This window comes from Emys orbicularis, chromosome 3 (assembly GCF_028017835.1).
Source record: "Emys orbicularis isolate rEmyOrb1 chromosome 3, rEmyOrb1.hap1, whole genome shotgun sequence".
Lineage (NCBI taxonomy): Eukaryota > Metazoa > Chordata > Testudines > Emydidae > Emys > Emys orbicularis.
Window position 1 is genome coordinate 71,830,295 of NC_088685.1, and position 17,280 is coordinate 71,847,574.

General features: G+C 40.0%; 1 protein-coding gene across 1 annotated transcript in view; it reads right to left on the reverse strand.

Moving 5' to 3' along the window:
• LOC135875842 (gamma-aminobutyric acid receptor subunit rho-2) overlaps positions 1-15,780 on the reverse strand; it is a 65,352-nt gene extending 49,572 nt beyond the window's left edge. The window contains exon 1 of the mRNA XM_065400894.1: positions 15,668-15,780. Within this exon, the coding sequence (XP_065256966.1) occupies positions 15,668-15,780 (113 nt within the window). The remainder of the gene's footprint in view (positions 1-15,667) is intronic.
• Between the last annotated feature and the right edge of the window lie 1,500 nt (positions 15,781-17,280).

Below are 17,280 nucleotides of genomic sequence, written 5' to 3' on the forward strand. Positions count from 1 at the left end.
CCATTTTTGCCAGATACTAAACAACTTCATCATTTCTGAGAAAAAATATTTGCCTACGCAAAACCAAGAAAAATCTTTTAATACACTGTCGTTTGGAAGCCTTGACCAAATAAACACCACACTAAAGTGTTGAAATTAACCTAAACAGTAAAAACTGTAGCCAGTCATGTTGCAGTTTTTCTGCCACTGTGCAAAAAAAATTAAACTTTCTACTCTGCACTGGTTAGGCTTCAACTGGAGTATTGTGTCCAGTTCTGGGCACCACATTTCAAGAAAGATGTGGAGAAATTGGAGAGGGTCCAGACAAGAGCAACAAGAATGATTAAAGGTCTTGAGAACATGACCTATGAAGGAAGGCTGAAAGAATTGGGTTTGTTTAGTTTGGAAAAGAGAAGACTGAGAGGGGACATGATAGCAGTTTTCAGGTATCTAAAAGGGTGTCATAAGGAGGAGGGAGAAAACTTGTTCACCTTAGCCTCTAAGGATAGAACAAGAAGCAATGGGCTTAAACTGCAGCAAGGGAGGTTTAGGTTGGACATTAGGAAAAAGTTCCTAACTGTCAGGGTGGTTAAACACTGAAATAAACTGCCTAGGGAGGTTGTGGAATCTCCATCTCTGGAGATATTTCAGAGTAGGTTAGATAATGTCTATCCGGGATGGTTTAGACAGTATTTGGTCCTGCCATGAGGGTAGGGGACTGGACTCGATGACCTCTCGAGGTCCCTTCCAGTCCTAGAATCTATGAAATCTAGGAAATTTTGGGTACCATTGTTTCACCTCACCTAAAGGCTTACAGCGCCACTTGACAGCTCCACATCATCACTCACCGACACATACATAAGATAAGTTTTCAAATGATATATGGGTGTGCGTAGGGTGGGTACGTTAAACTCCAAAAATATGGCCCTTTTTGGAGAATTGCCACACATCTAAAAAGAGCATAATATGAAAATATTAGGCCTATATATAAATCAGCGGTACAGCCTCACTAGGAATATTGTGTTAATTGCACAAAAAGGGGATAGCAAAATCAGAGATGGACAGCAAGAATGATTAAGGGCATGGAAAAACTCTCATATCATGCAAGATTGTGAAAGGAGGTCAATAAGAGGAAACATGATAAAAGTATACAAAAAATAAATGCTTTAGAGAAAGTAGATCGAGAACACTTAGCCTCATAACACAAGGACAAGCTACCATTGAGGCTAAGAGCTTAACAAGATTCAAAAAAGGATTCGACATTTATATGAACAAGAAGAATATCCAGAGTTCTAACAAACAGGAGTTTTGATAGGAATATAAAGCCAAACAGTAACTGGTAGGGGTTAGAAGGAAACTTTCCCTGGAGGAAGGTTACTTCATAACTGCCTACACTTTAGGGTTTATTGAACTTTCCTCTGTGTAAGCCACTGTTGGAGACAAGATACTCGACTAGATGGACCACAGTTCTGATCCAGTAAGGCAATTCCTATGATCCTCAGGTACTGCACACTGGGAGGAAGAATTGTAACTATTCATACACAGTTAATTCTGATTAACTTTAACCACTCAGGAGAAAGACCTGAGCATCATTGTAGAGCTGCTCAATGAAAACCTTCTACTCCAAAGATATGAGTAATCAAAGGAATAACCAAAAAAGCAAACAAAATGTTAGTTTTGTATAAGAATGTTATGAACAATACTGATGATATTATAATGCCATCATATAAGTCAATGATACACCTTCACCTGGAATACTATATTTAATTCTGGACACTCCAGCTCACACAGATAAAGCAGAAATGGATGGCTCCAGAGATACACAACCAAAATGATTAGAGGCATAGAAAGACTCCCAACATGAGGACAGATTGAAAAAACTGACACCATTTACTTTTGTGAGGAGATGAGAAAGAAGGGACATGGCAGAGTTATAGAAAACAAAGAATAGTAGAGAAAATCAGCTGGGTGCTCTCTATTTACATTTCTCAAAATACTTAAAACAAGGGAGTACTGAATGATATCAAAAGACAACAAATTTAAAACTGACAAAAGGATTTTAAAAAAACCCACAAACACAGCACCCTTGGAACTCAGATGCAAAGATTTTAGGGCTAGAAGGGACTGTTGTGATTATATTGCCTGATTGCCTGCATTATGCAGACGATAGGATTTCACCAAGTCGTTCCTGCATCAAGCCCATAACTTCTGGTTGAGTTGAGGAATAAATCCAGTGTTTGCTCATAATTGTTCTTGGCTTCTGGAAGTGGCCCTTTTAAAGTGCCAAATTTTATTTATTTATTTATTTATATATATATATATATATATATATATATATATATATATAACTGGTCAGAATTATCTTCTCATTGGCACAAGATAGCACTGAGACCAAGAGCTTAGCAGGATTAAAAACAAAAAAACTAAAACAAGGAAAAATAAAAAAAGGATTTGACATTTATATGGATAAGAAGAACTTTCCAGGACTATATTGGATGAGATCTAAAAAAAATTGAAACATAAGCCCTCAAGCTCCAGGGTATAAGCCAATCACTGATAGGGTTAAAAAAAAAATTCTTTATAGGCAGAATAGTTCATAATGGTCTATTATTGGTTTTCTTGCACCTTCTTCTACAGCGTCTCATGCTGACCACTGTCATGACAGAATACCGGTCTAAATGGACTATTGATCTGATGCAGTATGGCAATGCCTATTACCTATTTCTTAATATGATTTTAGTTTAATATGCTCAGTGAATACCTTCCTGGTCTCCAGTACAGTTTCTGAAAACTGCTAAATAAAGGCCCCATTACCTTTCCAGAATAGGTACAGAAAGTTGGAGAGGACAACACACTTGGTAAATCCAATACAAAAGAAATACTAAGAGCTTGTCTTCACTACTGGAGTAAGTCGAATTAAATTACGCTACTCCAGCTACGTGAATAACGTAGCTTAGGTGGACTTACCCCGGTGTCTTCACTGCGCTGCATCGATGGGAGACGCTCTCCCATTGACTTACCTTAATCTTCTCGGGGAGCTGGAGTACAAGGGTCAACCAGAAAGCGCTCTGCCATCGATTTAGCAGATCTTCACTAGACCCACTAAATCAACTCCTGCTCCATCAATTGCAGCAGTGTCAATCTCCCAGTAGTGCAGACCAGCAGCCCTAAGATCAGTATCTCCTGGTTTTCTATATAACAAAGTGCACCACAGCTACAGTTGTACAGTGGAAGCTAAATGCAAAATGGAGCAGAACGTACTAAAAGAAGGACATGGCTATCTGTCATAACTACGAACTATCTTGGATTGGCATTCAAAATTTAATCTCTCCTTTACACATAGTAAAGTCAGCTAAGCATTCCCTGTTGAGGGAATCTCTGGGCAGCTTTAAGCTGGCTCTAATAAACCCCTCAGAGCTCCCCAGTCTAGGGGACATGTTGGGGGTGTTGCTAAAGTGCCAGTGAGGATTTTCTAATTAATGTGAGTGACCAATTCAATCCCCTGCTGTCTCTAGGATCCCAGAGGACAGCCAGCCATCTTTGTCCCTACCTTCAGGTGTGACGAGTACTGCTGCAGTCCACCTGAGAATTCAGCCCCTAACTGATGGGAGCAATTTTATTTTCAGAATGTGTGGAAAACTGTATCAATTCCCCAGTAGCTGATAGAAACAAATCCAAAGGCAGTTCATGGGCATTGACATTCACTAGTGTAAATAAAAGTGTATTCCACACTGCTCACTATCACATGTTCTACATATCCTGGATCAGCTGGTGTCTGTGACCCTTAATCTTGCAAAAATTAAAGCTTTTTATGAATCTTTAGGTGGGAATATTTTGTGCTAATATTCCCACCTAAAGATTCATGTGCTAATATTTTGTTATCAATGCTGTTGCTCAAGTTTTTAGTCTGCTTTGCAGATAAAGTAGAATATGGTTTGTTCCTGATATTGTGTAATACCCATTGTGATGTCTTGCTTAGGACACCCAGAACTGTGAGTCCCTGTGTTTCTGCTCTGCTTCAGCATGAGTGAACTTTGCTGCTGCTAAGCTGTGTGTCAGTTCAAACCCTGCCTTGAAGGTAACAATCAGTAAACTCCAGTTCCCGAGTTCCCTAGGGACGTCTCCCTGCAGAGTTCAGCCCCTCTCACTGGGCACTAATGGAAGTTATGAAGTTAGGTGCCTCCAAAGAGGCGGCACACATCAGCCTGTTAGGTTAGCTGAAGACTCACACTCCACTTCAATTCACAGCACTGAGATGATTTTGTAATAAAACAAGAATAAGTTTATTAACAAAGAACAGAGATTTAAGAGGTACACAGCAAGAGAAAAGAGACTGGAATGGTTACAAACAAAACTTTCTTGGGACGAATCTTCATCTTAACAAGTTACGATTTTTGCTTAAGCAGTTTTCTTACTTATATCAAGTTACCAGCATCCTCTCCCTTCAGGCGAGGGGATCCAGCTTTCACAGGCTCACAATTCTCTATGTCCCCAAAGTGATGGATGACAAAAAGGCTTCTGTTAATGTTTCCCAAAACTCATTGTTTTGTCCCCAGAGTCAGGATGATCTCCTGCTGGTCTTCTCTTCCTGTTGATTTCCCGCCACCCAGCTGATCTGTATATAAATGAGGTTTCTGTTGTTTTGATTCCAAAATGCACTGGAGACACAGATAGCTGCCTTCCCTTCTATCTGAGAGAAAACCTGTTTCCCCTTTGTTTGGTCACAGACCTTAAAGCATAATCTTAGTTAGTATCCATAATTCTTCATATAGTGTTCATACATACACTTCACAATGATATTGATCACCAGCTTTCATAAAATACCTTACTCAATGCCCTTTTATAGTACAGTAATATTGTATACAATCAGTTGAATCAATTGCTTATTCTTTGGGGTTTACACCCCTTGTTCTCCCCAGTCCCTAATCATCACACTGATCATGCAAACTATTAGTAAATCAAACCTCATTTACTGTGGTCCTGACCCTGCATTCCTTATCCACCCAACACCCATCAGACGCTAAACCAACAGCAAAACCAATGACAATTATAGTGTTAAATAAAGTTCACACAAGGATGCTTTGTCTGCAGAGAAACTCTCTTTTGGTATGGGTGTTACACCAGGCAACGAAGTTCACATTTTATTTTCATGCTTTAGGAATGATTTTGCATATCCCACTCTTGGCTTCACTTCACTCTCTGCCACGTATGAGTTATGAGGTTATCTTTGGCTTCTGAGAGCAAAAAGTATATTGCACACTGTCCATCATTATGATGAAATCAATGGGAGCTGCATCTGTATAAGTGAGAGCAGAACTGGGCCAGTATGTTTGAGTGCAAGGATACAGCACAGTGGCCTTCAGCATTAGAAATGCCGTTTGGCCACTGATCATGGCAGAGAGCCGCAGAACTAAATGTGTGCTTGGAGCTTTACAGGTTCTTCTGGAGGAAAGATCCCAGCTCTCGAAAACTTACGATCTATATAGACAATTATACAGACAAAGGATGGTAGGAAAGAATAGGGCTTAGACATTACTGACTGCCACTGACTTGTGTGACATTGGGCAAGTCATTTCACCTCCCAATTTACAATGATATGACCCAAATGGGGGAACAATGGTATAAATGTCATTCAGAACTTGGTTCCTTTGATGCCACTGCCATTCACAAGTACTAGTCTGTGCTCTCAACACATTCTATGTAACGTGCTCTGAGATCTAGGGATACAAAGTTCTGTACAATGGTAAATTATATTATTATGTAAAATACAAGCATTTGTGCAAAAGAAATAGTCACTATGTTAATCACACCAGATGAATAAATGTTATGATCTGAACTGTACTTGGGTTCAAGGAGAAATCAACCATTCAAACTGTGGTTCTGTTGACATCACTGCCAACCACATGCATCTGTCTCTCTCTGTCCATTGGGTTTTTTGTTTTTAAATTGCTATTTTCTCCAGGGGCAATGCTGTTTTGTAGTTGTAAGATGTTTTGTGATACACCATCTACATGACCTTGTTCAACCCAAAGGAGAAGCCACATGCAAATAGAGCATGGCATGCTGAGGCTTGTGTTGCAACATGCTGATGGTTTGTGGTTTGTAGCCCTCCAATTTCCTTCGGTATCTACTGTACTATACTGATACCAAGCAGTAGTTAATACTTCAGTATCTAATGCACATTACTAATATTAGGTACTGGAACTAATTCTTCATGGATATTACCATAGTAAAATGAAACTCGAGGTTGATTAAACATAATTAAGGTGTACAATACTCACAATATTTTAACTTTTTAAATTAATCATTGCCTTTAGTAATCTTCTTTCCCATACACTTTAACTTTATTACTCTTCTGAGCAATTTGCTTTAAATGAAAGTAATTTACTCTAGAAAAATGTACCAACAACAATAATCTCATTTTCACTTGAAGCTGGCCATGCATTTCAAGTGAAGAACATCAATTTAGAAAGCCTTCCCAGCAATGTAAACAAATAGGCAAGGATATTCAAAACTCACAAGTGGTTTTATGTACCTCACTTTTTGGATGCCCAGCCCCAAGTGCATACTCGGGGCTTTCTGAAAATCAGGCCCCTTTTAGATATTTCAAGTTGGGTACCCAAAATCCCTGGGCACTTCTGAAAATCTTGGCCAATTCTTTTCAACTAACAAAAGTTCAAATCAAACTCCATTTCCATAGTGCTTTGTTTAAATTAATATCATATTCACCATTTGGAAAAAAGAGAGACTCCATCCTTTTCCAACTGTGGCTGTTGAAGATTGTAATTGAGGGGTGAAAAGGAAAGCACAGAGAGGTAGACATACAGAATGTCACTGAATCACAGTATTCCAGATGCAGAAATAGACACACAGGATTAAATTTCAGTGGACAGTTATATTGATTGATAAATTATTTATAAACAATGGCCCCAGCCTTATAATCACATATGCCTGTATTTTTACCTGTCTATGTAGTCCCCTGGACTTCAAGGGCTCTACTTAATGTGTACAAAGCAGGGCCATCAAGCGACTAAAAAAATTAATCGTGATTAATCGCACAGTTAAACAATAATAGAATACCATTTATTTTAATATTTTTGGATGTTTTCTACATTTTCAAATATATTGATTTCAATTACAACACAGAATACAAAGTGTACAGTGCTCACTTTGTATTTGCACTGTAAAAAACAAAAGAAATAGTATTTTTCAATTCACCTAATACAAGTACTGTAGTGCAATCTCTTTATCATGAATGTTGAACTTACAAATGTAGAATTATGTACAAAAAATAACTGCATTCAAAAATAAAACAATGTGAAACTTTAGGGCCTACAAGTCCACTCAGTCCTACTTCAGCCAAATCGCTCAGAAAAACAAGTTTGTTTACATTTGCAGGAGATAATGCCGCCCATTTCTTGTTTACTATGTCACCTGAAAGTGAGAACAGGCATTTGCATGGCACTGTTGTAGCTAGCGTTGCAAGATATTTAAATGCCAGATGCACTAAACATTCATATGTCCCTTCATGCTTCAACCACCATTCCAGAGGACATGTGTCCATGCAGATGATGGGTTCTACTCGATAACGATCCAAAGCAGAGTGGACCGACACATGTTCATTTTCATCATCATGAGTCAGATGCCACCAGCAGATGGTTGAATTTCTTTTTTGGTGGTTCGGGTTCTGTAGTTTCCGCATCTGAGTGTTGCTCTTTTAAGACTTCTGAAAGCATGCTCCACACCTCATCCCTCTCAGATTTTGGAGGGCACTTCAGATTCTTAAACCTGGGGTTGAGTGCTGTATCTATTTTTAGAAATCTCACATTGGTACCTTCTTTCGTTTTGTCAAATCTGCCGTGAAAGTGTTCTTAAAATGAATATGTGCTGGGTCTTCATCCAAGACTGCTATAACATGAAATAGATTGCAGAATGTGGGTAAAACACAGAGTAGGAGACATACAATTCTCCCCCAAGGAGTTCAGTCACAAATTTAACACATTTAACGAGCATCAGCAGCATGGAAGCATGTCCTCTGGAATGGTTGCCTAAGCATGAAGGGGCATAAGAATGTTTAGCATATCTGGCACGTAAATACCTTGCAACACTGGCTACAAAAGTGCCATGCGAATGCTTGTTCTCACTTTCAGATGTCATCGTAAATAAGAAACTGACAGCATTATCTCCCATAAATGTAAACAAACTTGTTTGTCTTAGTGATTGGCTGAACAAGAAGTATGACTGAGTGGACTTGTAGGCTCTAAAGTTTTATACTGTTGGGTTTTTTTTAAGTGCAGTTATGTAACGAAAAAAATCTACATTTGTAAGTTACACTTTCACGATAGACAGATTGCACTACAGTACTTGTATGAGGTGAATTGAAAAATACTGCTTTTGTTTATCATTTTTACAGTGCAAATATTTATAATCAAAAATAATAATATAAAGTGAGCACTGTATACTTTGTATTCTGTGTTGTAATAGAAATCAATATATTTGAAAATGTAGAAAAACATCCAAAAATATTTAATAAATTTTAATTGGTATTCTATTGTTTAACAGTGCAATTAATCACGATTCTTTTAATCACAATTAATTTTTTGAGTTAATTGCATGAGTTAACTGCTATTAATCGACAGCCCTAGTATAAAGTTATTCCCTGTGTACTTGCAAGACGGGTCAAATTTACATGATCAATGACTTATCTAAGAGAACCTTCAAGGAACAGGTGTCAAATTTGGCAGGAAAAAAAAAACCCCATACATCAGTGGTACCAAACTCTCAGGATCATTATATCTCAAAAGAATGTCTCAAACCGGTCTTTTACTGTATTGTGTGTCATCTATTGAGATGGGGTCAGGCCAGACAGCTATAGGAGAGTGGTCCTATTGGGTGCTGGGAAGTGGGTGGGCGTAAGCCCGCCCACAGCTAAAAGCCCCTCCCCCAGCATGGGGAGGAGCTACTGAGCCCAGAACTCAACTAAGTTCGGGAGACAACAAAGGAAAAAACAGGAGCAGGCGTGGGGTCAAAGGGTCAAAACTAGGGAACCTGAAGAGGACTCTGAGCAGAGAACCCCATACAGCACCTACTGCTCCTCAAAGGCATCCAAGGATCCAGCAGACGCTGCCCAGAGGAACTCTGCCTGGATGCGTGAGCAGATAAAGGAATGAAAACAGGCCCTACAGTCACAGAGCCCCCCCTCAGCCAACCTCCTCTTCCTGGTGTTATAAATAGCCACTTGGCCATGGCCAGGAGGAGGTTCACGAGGCGGTCCCTGGACTTCGTGGGGCCACGAATAGGGTGTGCATAAACAAACAGGTGCAGGGAAAAGTGCAGCCAGAACCTCAATAAGAGGTTCTGGAGGAACCGGAAGAGGGGCTGCAACCTGGCGCACTGAAGATACACCACAGAAAGGGCGGGTTCTGGGGATAGGGGTGAACCATACCAGGTACACGCCCATGCTCACGGCTCCATGTAGTAGCCGCCAGCTAATATCCCCGGCGGGCAACCACACTAGGGTAGAATACAAGCTGGCCTACCGGGGCTCCCCACCCTCCAGAGCTGGTAATAGGTCCCGCCACTTGGTGTCTGGACAGGATGCAAGGGTGGGGAAATGAAGCATGTGGAGCACGAGCATGTACAGTTGTTCTCTCGGTGCAGTTCGGAAGCAAACCGGTTGCAGAGCACGCAGCTGTCTCGGGGTATGAGGAGGAGGGGGCTGGGAGGGCTAATGGGGCAGGATGGAAAGATCCAGAGGGCCTGGGGTGAGGGGTGGTTGGGGAGCGCCCTCTTGCAGGACCCGCTCGAGGTAGACCCAAGAAGTAGGCAGTAAGGCGGCCTCAACCTCCCGAAGTACACGCCAGGGTGTCCAAAGGGTGGAGATCCCCATGCACCAACCTAGTACTAGGGGATCCAACCAGTCCCCCCGGTCGTAGTCCAGGAGGTCTCCGATCCTGGTGACTTCTGCCAGGACCAACCTCTGGTGCACCAAGGGAGACTCCACCACCTGCACGTGAAACTGGAGATTGTGTAGCAGGGGCTCTGCGAGGAGATCTATCCCCTCGGTGGCCAACACAGACCTGGTCGCTGAGACCAGCATCTAGGTCCAGAGGAGGTCCTGGTAGAAGACTGGCAGCTCAGAGAATTCTTGCAGAAGACCACTCGGATGGAGATAGAAGAGCTGCCGGTCAGATTGTCGCCCTCGGAGGCGGCAGAGGAAGGCGTGTGCCAGCGTGCTCCATGCCGGGCTACCTGCACTATAAAGGAGTCTCTGCAGGGCCTGGAGGTGGAAGACATGGACCTGAGTGCACAAGCACTTCAGGCCCTGTGCCCCCTCCTCCATAGGGTCCCCCCCTTCTCCAGGGGGTATAGGAAAGTGGTAGAAGGCAGGTATATTAGCCCCAAGATAAGCAGGTCCCTTTTCCCCTGGTAATTGAACAGGGGTTACTCCAGGTTAATTAGGACATGTGGGGCCAATCAAGGGCCTGCCAGAACCTGTTAAAAGCCTCCCCTCCAGTCAGATAGGCACGCGCAATAGGAACTGTGGGGAGCAGGCGTGCCACTGGAGAGCTGGATGGTGCAGACACTGACAAACGCCAGAAGGAACATCTCACAGGTGAAAAGCAGGGGAAACCCTGCCCAACCAGGCGTACAGCCCTTCTGGGCACTAGAGGTTTGGGGGAAGAGACCCCACCAGAGGGGAGAGACTGAACTGGGTGTCTGGCCTGCTGCCACTACACCCGGAGGAGCTACCAGAGACTAAGAGGCTCCCCTCCCCTGTCAGGAAGGCTGGGAGGAACCTCTGCTCTGACAAGGTGAAGACAGTAAACCCAGGGGTGTGGGGAAATTCCAAGGGAGAGAGGAATTCCCCAGCCCCCGGCTAAGGCCTGGTCCACACTACCCCCCCACTTCGGACTAAGGTACGCAAATTCAGCTACGTTAATAACGTAGCTGAATTCGAAGTACCTTAGTCCGAACTTACCGCGGGTCCAGATGCGGCAGGAAGGCTCCCCCGTCGATGCCACGTACTCCTCTCGCCGAGCTGGAGTACCAGCGTCGACGGCGAGCACTTCCGGGATCGATCCGGGATCGATTTATCGCATCTAGACAAGACGCGATAAATCGATCCCAGAACATCGATTGCCTGCCGTCGGACCCGGAGGTAAGTGTAGACGTACCCTAAGAGGAAGCACGGAATCCACCAAGCCAGAGAAGAAGCTCTGCCACACCATACAGAATACACCAAACTGATCCTTGGTGTAACTCTGACTTCCATAAATGTTTTGACTCTGCAGTTCATTTAGTGTTCTGTTTCTGAGAAAAATGGTGAAATCTCAAATCTTTATTATGTTAGCAATTCTAGGGCAGTTTTAGTTATGAGCCCCTGGTTTTGCCTTTGCTGAAAGACATATGGATTATTATATATTCTCCCTTTGACCCACTCATCACATGTTCATTTTACATAAAAAGAATGATAAATAGTAACTCAGTAAACTTCAAACAATCAAATGGGTGGTTTTGATTCCTTTCTTACTGAAGAAATACCACAATTTTCTTCTCAGTCTAACAGTGGTTTGGGCTTCTTATGCATCCTTGTGAAAAATTACCAAGCATAGATGTTGCAAAATCTAAGTGGCCTAGAATGTCTTTGTAACTTTGTAATTGCAAATAATTTAGGAAATTACACACAAAAACTATGTTAAAGGAACATTATTAATTACATGATCACAAACTACTTTCCAACAAGGCCCCTCCCTCATTCAGTGCACAGAATAGACCTGATATAGGGAGTAATCAGGGTTGTGTAGTGAAGGAGACTGTTATCTGTAAGACTCGTTTCATTTGTTGCAGAAGCTGGGAGGTGTGTAGTGAATGAGGCAAGGGATTACCAGGACAGAAAGCCTGGTCTCATCGTTAAGGCAGCTGAATGCTGCCCTGGGGGACTGGATTATATCTCTGCCTCTCCCACAGAGTTCCTGTATGATGCTGAGCAAGTCACTGAGGGTATGTCTACACTGCAGCTGGGAGGTGTGATTCCCATCATGGGCAGACACACTCACACTAGCTCAGCTCGAGCTACCATGCTAAATGTGTGGATTTTGCAGCACTGGTGGCAGCTCGGGCCAGCTGCTGGAGCCCAACTCCACCCAACCCTCTCAGTCCAAGATCAGGCAGGTAGATCAAGCTGCTGCCAGTGCCACAACATCCACACTTTATTTTTCATGTGCTACCTCAAGCTGAGCTAGTCAGCTCCTCATACCAATCAGACCTCCCAGCTGCAATGTAGACATGCCCTTAACCAAACTTTTCACAGGTAGTCACTAATTGTGTGTTCCTCATTTTCTGGGTGGGTACACAACTTGAGACCCTGGGATCTTATTTGAAGAAGTGCTGAGCACACAGACCTGTACCTGAAGTCAATGGTGGCTGTGATTTGAACAAATAAAGAGCTGTATAATGCTAAGAACTCTTAAAAATCAGGTCCTTGGTATCTCAAATTGGGCACTTAAAATTAGTGGATACTTTTGATTTTACTCTCTGTGCCTCAATTTCTTATCTGTAAAACGGGGATAATATCACCCCCTCATCTCACAGGGATCTTGTGAAGATAAATTCAGTAATGTTTGTGAAACACTCAGATACTATAGTGACGAGCACCATATAAAAGCCCATGAGGAAATTATTAATTTTGTCTTCAGAGCAGGGTCTGAATAGTATGCAATAAATAAGACCTAATGCCACACGTTGAACAATGATGGAAAATATTGATCCCAGTCCATTCTGTGAACTGAATGAGGCAGAGGCCTTGTGAAAAAAAATAGCTTGTAATCATGTAATTAAAGACTATCATAATGCATACTCACAAGGGAGCTTAATTAAAGTTGCACAGAAAACCTTAATTCATAGGGTTACCAGATAGCAACTGTGAAAAAACGGGACAGGGGGTGGGGGATAATAGGCACCTATATAAGAAAAAGTCCCCCAAAAACGGGACTGTCTCTTTAAAAATGGGGCGGACGGTCACCTTATTAATTCAGGAATTTTCCAGCTTTTGAGTGCTTGACTTTGCAACTCTAATAATATTGGTTTAATATTCTTTTAAAATAGCTGTGTTTGGTGTCATGTAATTAAAATGATAGAAGAAGCTATGTACATAGAACACAGGACAAGGAGCCAAGGGGCCAGCTTCTATTCTTGGCTTTGCCACTGCTCTGCTGTTTTGCTTTAGCCAAATCACTTAATCGCTTTGTGTCTCAGTTTACCCATCTTTAATATTCATTATTCTGGGAACTAAGGGGGTCACTTAATATTAAACAAAGTTCTTTGAGATCCTTGAATATAACACTCTAAAAAGTCATCAAACCACAAATTATGGAGCAGAAAGATTTTTGGGTTAATAGAGCCAAAACCAAAGGTCTTTGAAGTCATGTAAAGACTCCCATTAACGTACATGGCTTTTTAGTATGCACATATACTACACCGACCGGCACCTTATCTAAGATGGAAAATGGAAAAACTTTTAAATATAGACTCCAATAGTTGAAAATATTTTTCTTGCCTAATGTATTTATAGAAAAAGAAGCAAGAGAAATACAAAGCAGAATGCACGAGGCAGTTACAAAAATTAAAAAAATAAAAGACCCATTTATTTTTGTTTCTCTCTATAAGAAATGGCAATCTGACATTGAAACTGGGTTTCATTTGACTGCAGGCAAAAAAGTCCAGCACTATGCAATTTTCAGCACAGGTTTGGTTTTAACACAAGACAACCAGAGTTTTGCAGTACAAAATAATCAGGAATATTTAAGTTACTGTTACTATTTAACGCCGTATAAAATGTTTTTAACAGTGAGTACTACAGAAATGTCTATAAATAAAAAGAAATGTGATTCTCATTTTCAGGTTTCTAAATAAACTGCATTTTACATACATTTAAATGAATGCATTAAGAAAGTTTATATGGATAAATCACAAGGACATAGTGGTCTAAGTAGTATACAAATATAGTTTTGGTGGTTATTTAACATCTGTGGAGAAAGACATAAAAACTGTTCCTTATACTTTTGAAATATTATGATTTATCCTTTCATTGGCTAACACATTGTTTGTTATACATCATTAATTCACAGTAAACCGAGTAATATCTATTGTCCTCTACAGTGCATAATCCATGTATTTAAGAAAAAAGTTTGACTATTTCTTGAATTCTCTACTATTACAACTTTGCAAAAGTCAGTGGGGGTAGGTAATAGTTTATTTTAATAAATGTCAAGAATAATTGCGAAGAGAGAAACCTTCCAATAACAACATATTAACCAAGAGAGTGGCAGTACTTTTGAAAAGAGAAATGTTCAGACTGTAAAAATGTGTATTAGCAGTTTATGCTGCTTTGTAACTTTTCAAGGTAGAGTTCAACCATATAGGAAAGAATCCCACGCTAGTACTAATGGTGACTCATTAGATTTTGCAAACAAATATTCTGAAAGAAAGCCCAGCATGCTCCAGATTTACATTCAGTAAGGACCAGATTCTTTTGAAGTCAGTGGCAAAGCATTCCTTTTGGTATAAATGGTTTAGCATCAGGCCCTAGATGTCTAAATTAGAGAATAAATTTTATGTCACTAAAAACATGTGCTTGCATATTCTGCATTAAATACCAATAGAAATATTAGACAATACTAGCCTCTCTGCTTCTTTCATAATACATTTGCTGCAAAATGTCTACTGAATCTCAGCACTTTCTGTAGATAAAAAGGTATGTTCACAGTGCCATGCCAAACAATACAAAATGAATAAAAAGATGACTGTGTACAGTCAGAGTGATTCCATTTAATAAGATGGATTAACCCAACTTTATTTTCAAGCTCTTAACCTAGCAAACAATCGTATAAGATATAATTGTCACTGGATGACATAACTCTATACAAAAAAGGATAATATACTCTGGACTGCTTGGCAGGTTTGGAAGCGTATCTTTTCTAATGTAAATCTCTCCTCGCCCCCAGTATCAGTAATATTACATCTAACAAACTTCACTAAGACCTTTACCTCTTTGATGCACACTTGCCTTATTAATACTATAAAAAGTTATATTAAAGTTCCCACATAATTTTCCAAAATGTATCTGCAGAATAACTTTACAAAGCCGATAGAGTATATACTCCCATGCAGTAAGAATACCATGCACACTAACTAAAACCCCACAAGTTCTCATGAGAAAATGAAATGCATTTTCAGGTGGATTTGCATAATAGAGATGTTTAAATAAACAACCACAGGAAAATAGAAGGCACATTGAAAGATTCATTTCAAATAAAGCCTTGTGTTACTGCTGGGAGGATATTTAAAACTGAATTGGCTGAACCCTTGTTCTACATCTACCTTCAATTCTTACTGTATCTACAGTATTGTGTGTGCATGTCTGAGACTGTTCACTAAAATACAATCAATGGCCAGGTTACCAATGACAACTGCTAGAAACATGACCAATTACAGTTAAATCTGAAGATAGCAGTAAAGATTGTATAAGGTTATTCAGACGACATAGAAGCTAGTCACATATACAATTAAAATGGGCAAATTTTATGTACACGTCTAACTGAACTGACTGTATACATCTATACAGTATTAATTTCACTAGTGTATATGTAGTGAGAGCAAGAGAGTTATATATTTTAAGGTTCCTTACCTTGCCTTCTGCACCTCCAGCTGACCTGTCCACCTCCTCCTCCTGTGCTTTCTGCTCTCCACAAGAAGGACAAAGCAAAAGAGTAATAAAATGAGTTTTGCAAAATAAGGCATTTTATGGAAAATAGTGAGGAGACACTCTACACTCCAATAACCTCCTGCAGTACAAATCCACCCTAGTTTAAACATTGAATCAGCTATAATTCCAGGGTCCTGTGTTTGTCAGAGTGATCATTGTTAAAAATACTGCTTTTCTGATTTAATAATTTAAACTGGCTTTTGAGGGCTTCTCACTCGAAGCTCATCCTCCATCACTGCGTAGTGATTGGCCATTACTCAAGAAGAAGTTTCTCCTGGCAAACAACATTTCCACTCGGTCCTAAAGGAGATATTTGCCAAAAGTCATTATATAAAAAGACTGCAATTCCACATGCCAGCTTTTTGTTCAAGCCGCTAATCTCAGAACTGTACTATCCTTCTGTCAGACTGTATAAAACCATGCTGTCTCTTTTCATTAGGGATCCCAGATTTTTTATCACTATAATATGCATTTTTAACAAGGTGGTGCCAATATGTTTTGTGTTTAAGATCAGTACACTTTGCATTGCTGTACATATTTTAGTATAGTTTTAGGGAATTTGATTTTTTTCTAGATCAGTTAACAGTTAGTCAACTGTGTAGTATAATTTGTACCAGCATGCTGTTTTTGTGACATCAAATTTTTTTTAAAAGCCCATAATTCTTCCAAAAGAAAATTGTTTCCCCCATAGGTTAACAGCATTAAAGTGGTTATTTATTTTGAATATTAGGATTTCTCTAATAATTAAATTGTTAAAAATTAAAATTAAATAAAATATTGTTTGATTTTAGGACACTCAGTAACTAAATCTTCTACAGTTCCAATCCTGCAAATACAAAAGTATGCAAGAAACTTTGTCCATGTGAGTAGTCACTACTCATGTGAGTAGTGGGTTGTGGGACTGAGACCTTAATCTGTTAAAGCTTTGAGATTAGCATGAAAAGACATTACAGCAGCTGCTTTTTATCACAAGGAGGAGGATGTTTTCAGGTGTCATTCTGAAGTTTGTTTATTTACTAAACAGTAAAGACAGGGGAATTCAATATTATACCTTGTCTTGACAGATGAAGAGGAAAGAATCACAGAGCTAAAAATTAATAGTAATTTAGTTACAAGTGAACATGATTTGATAACATTTATAATGTACCAAGAGAATAAAACCCAGACCAGCGTGGTGGGTGGGTGCGTTGGGTGTGTGTTGTATTATAGCCCTGTGTATTAAAAAAATCAACCTGGTTTAGTTGGGAAATGAAGGCAACCATAAAAAATATGTATATAACAAAAGGAAGAAAGGAAAAGTTGATAGTAATAAATATAAATCAGAAACTAGGAATTATAGAAAATTGATAAGGGAAGCAAAGGGACAAGGAGAAATGTATAGCCAGCAGAGTTTGGTTTTTGTTTGTTTGTTTATTTTTGCTTTTAAGTATATTAGGAACAAAAAAAATCCTAACAATTATATTGGACCATTACTAGATGGAAATGACAGAATTGTCAATAATAATGCAGAAAAGGTAGAAGTGTTCAATAAATAT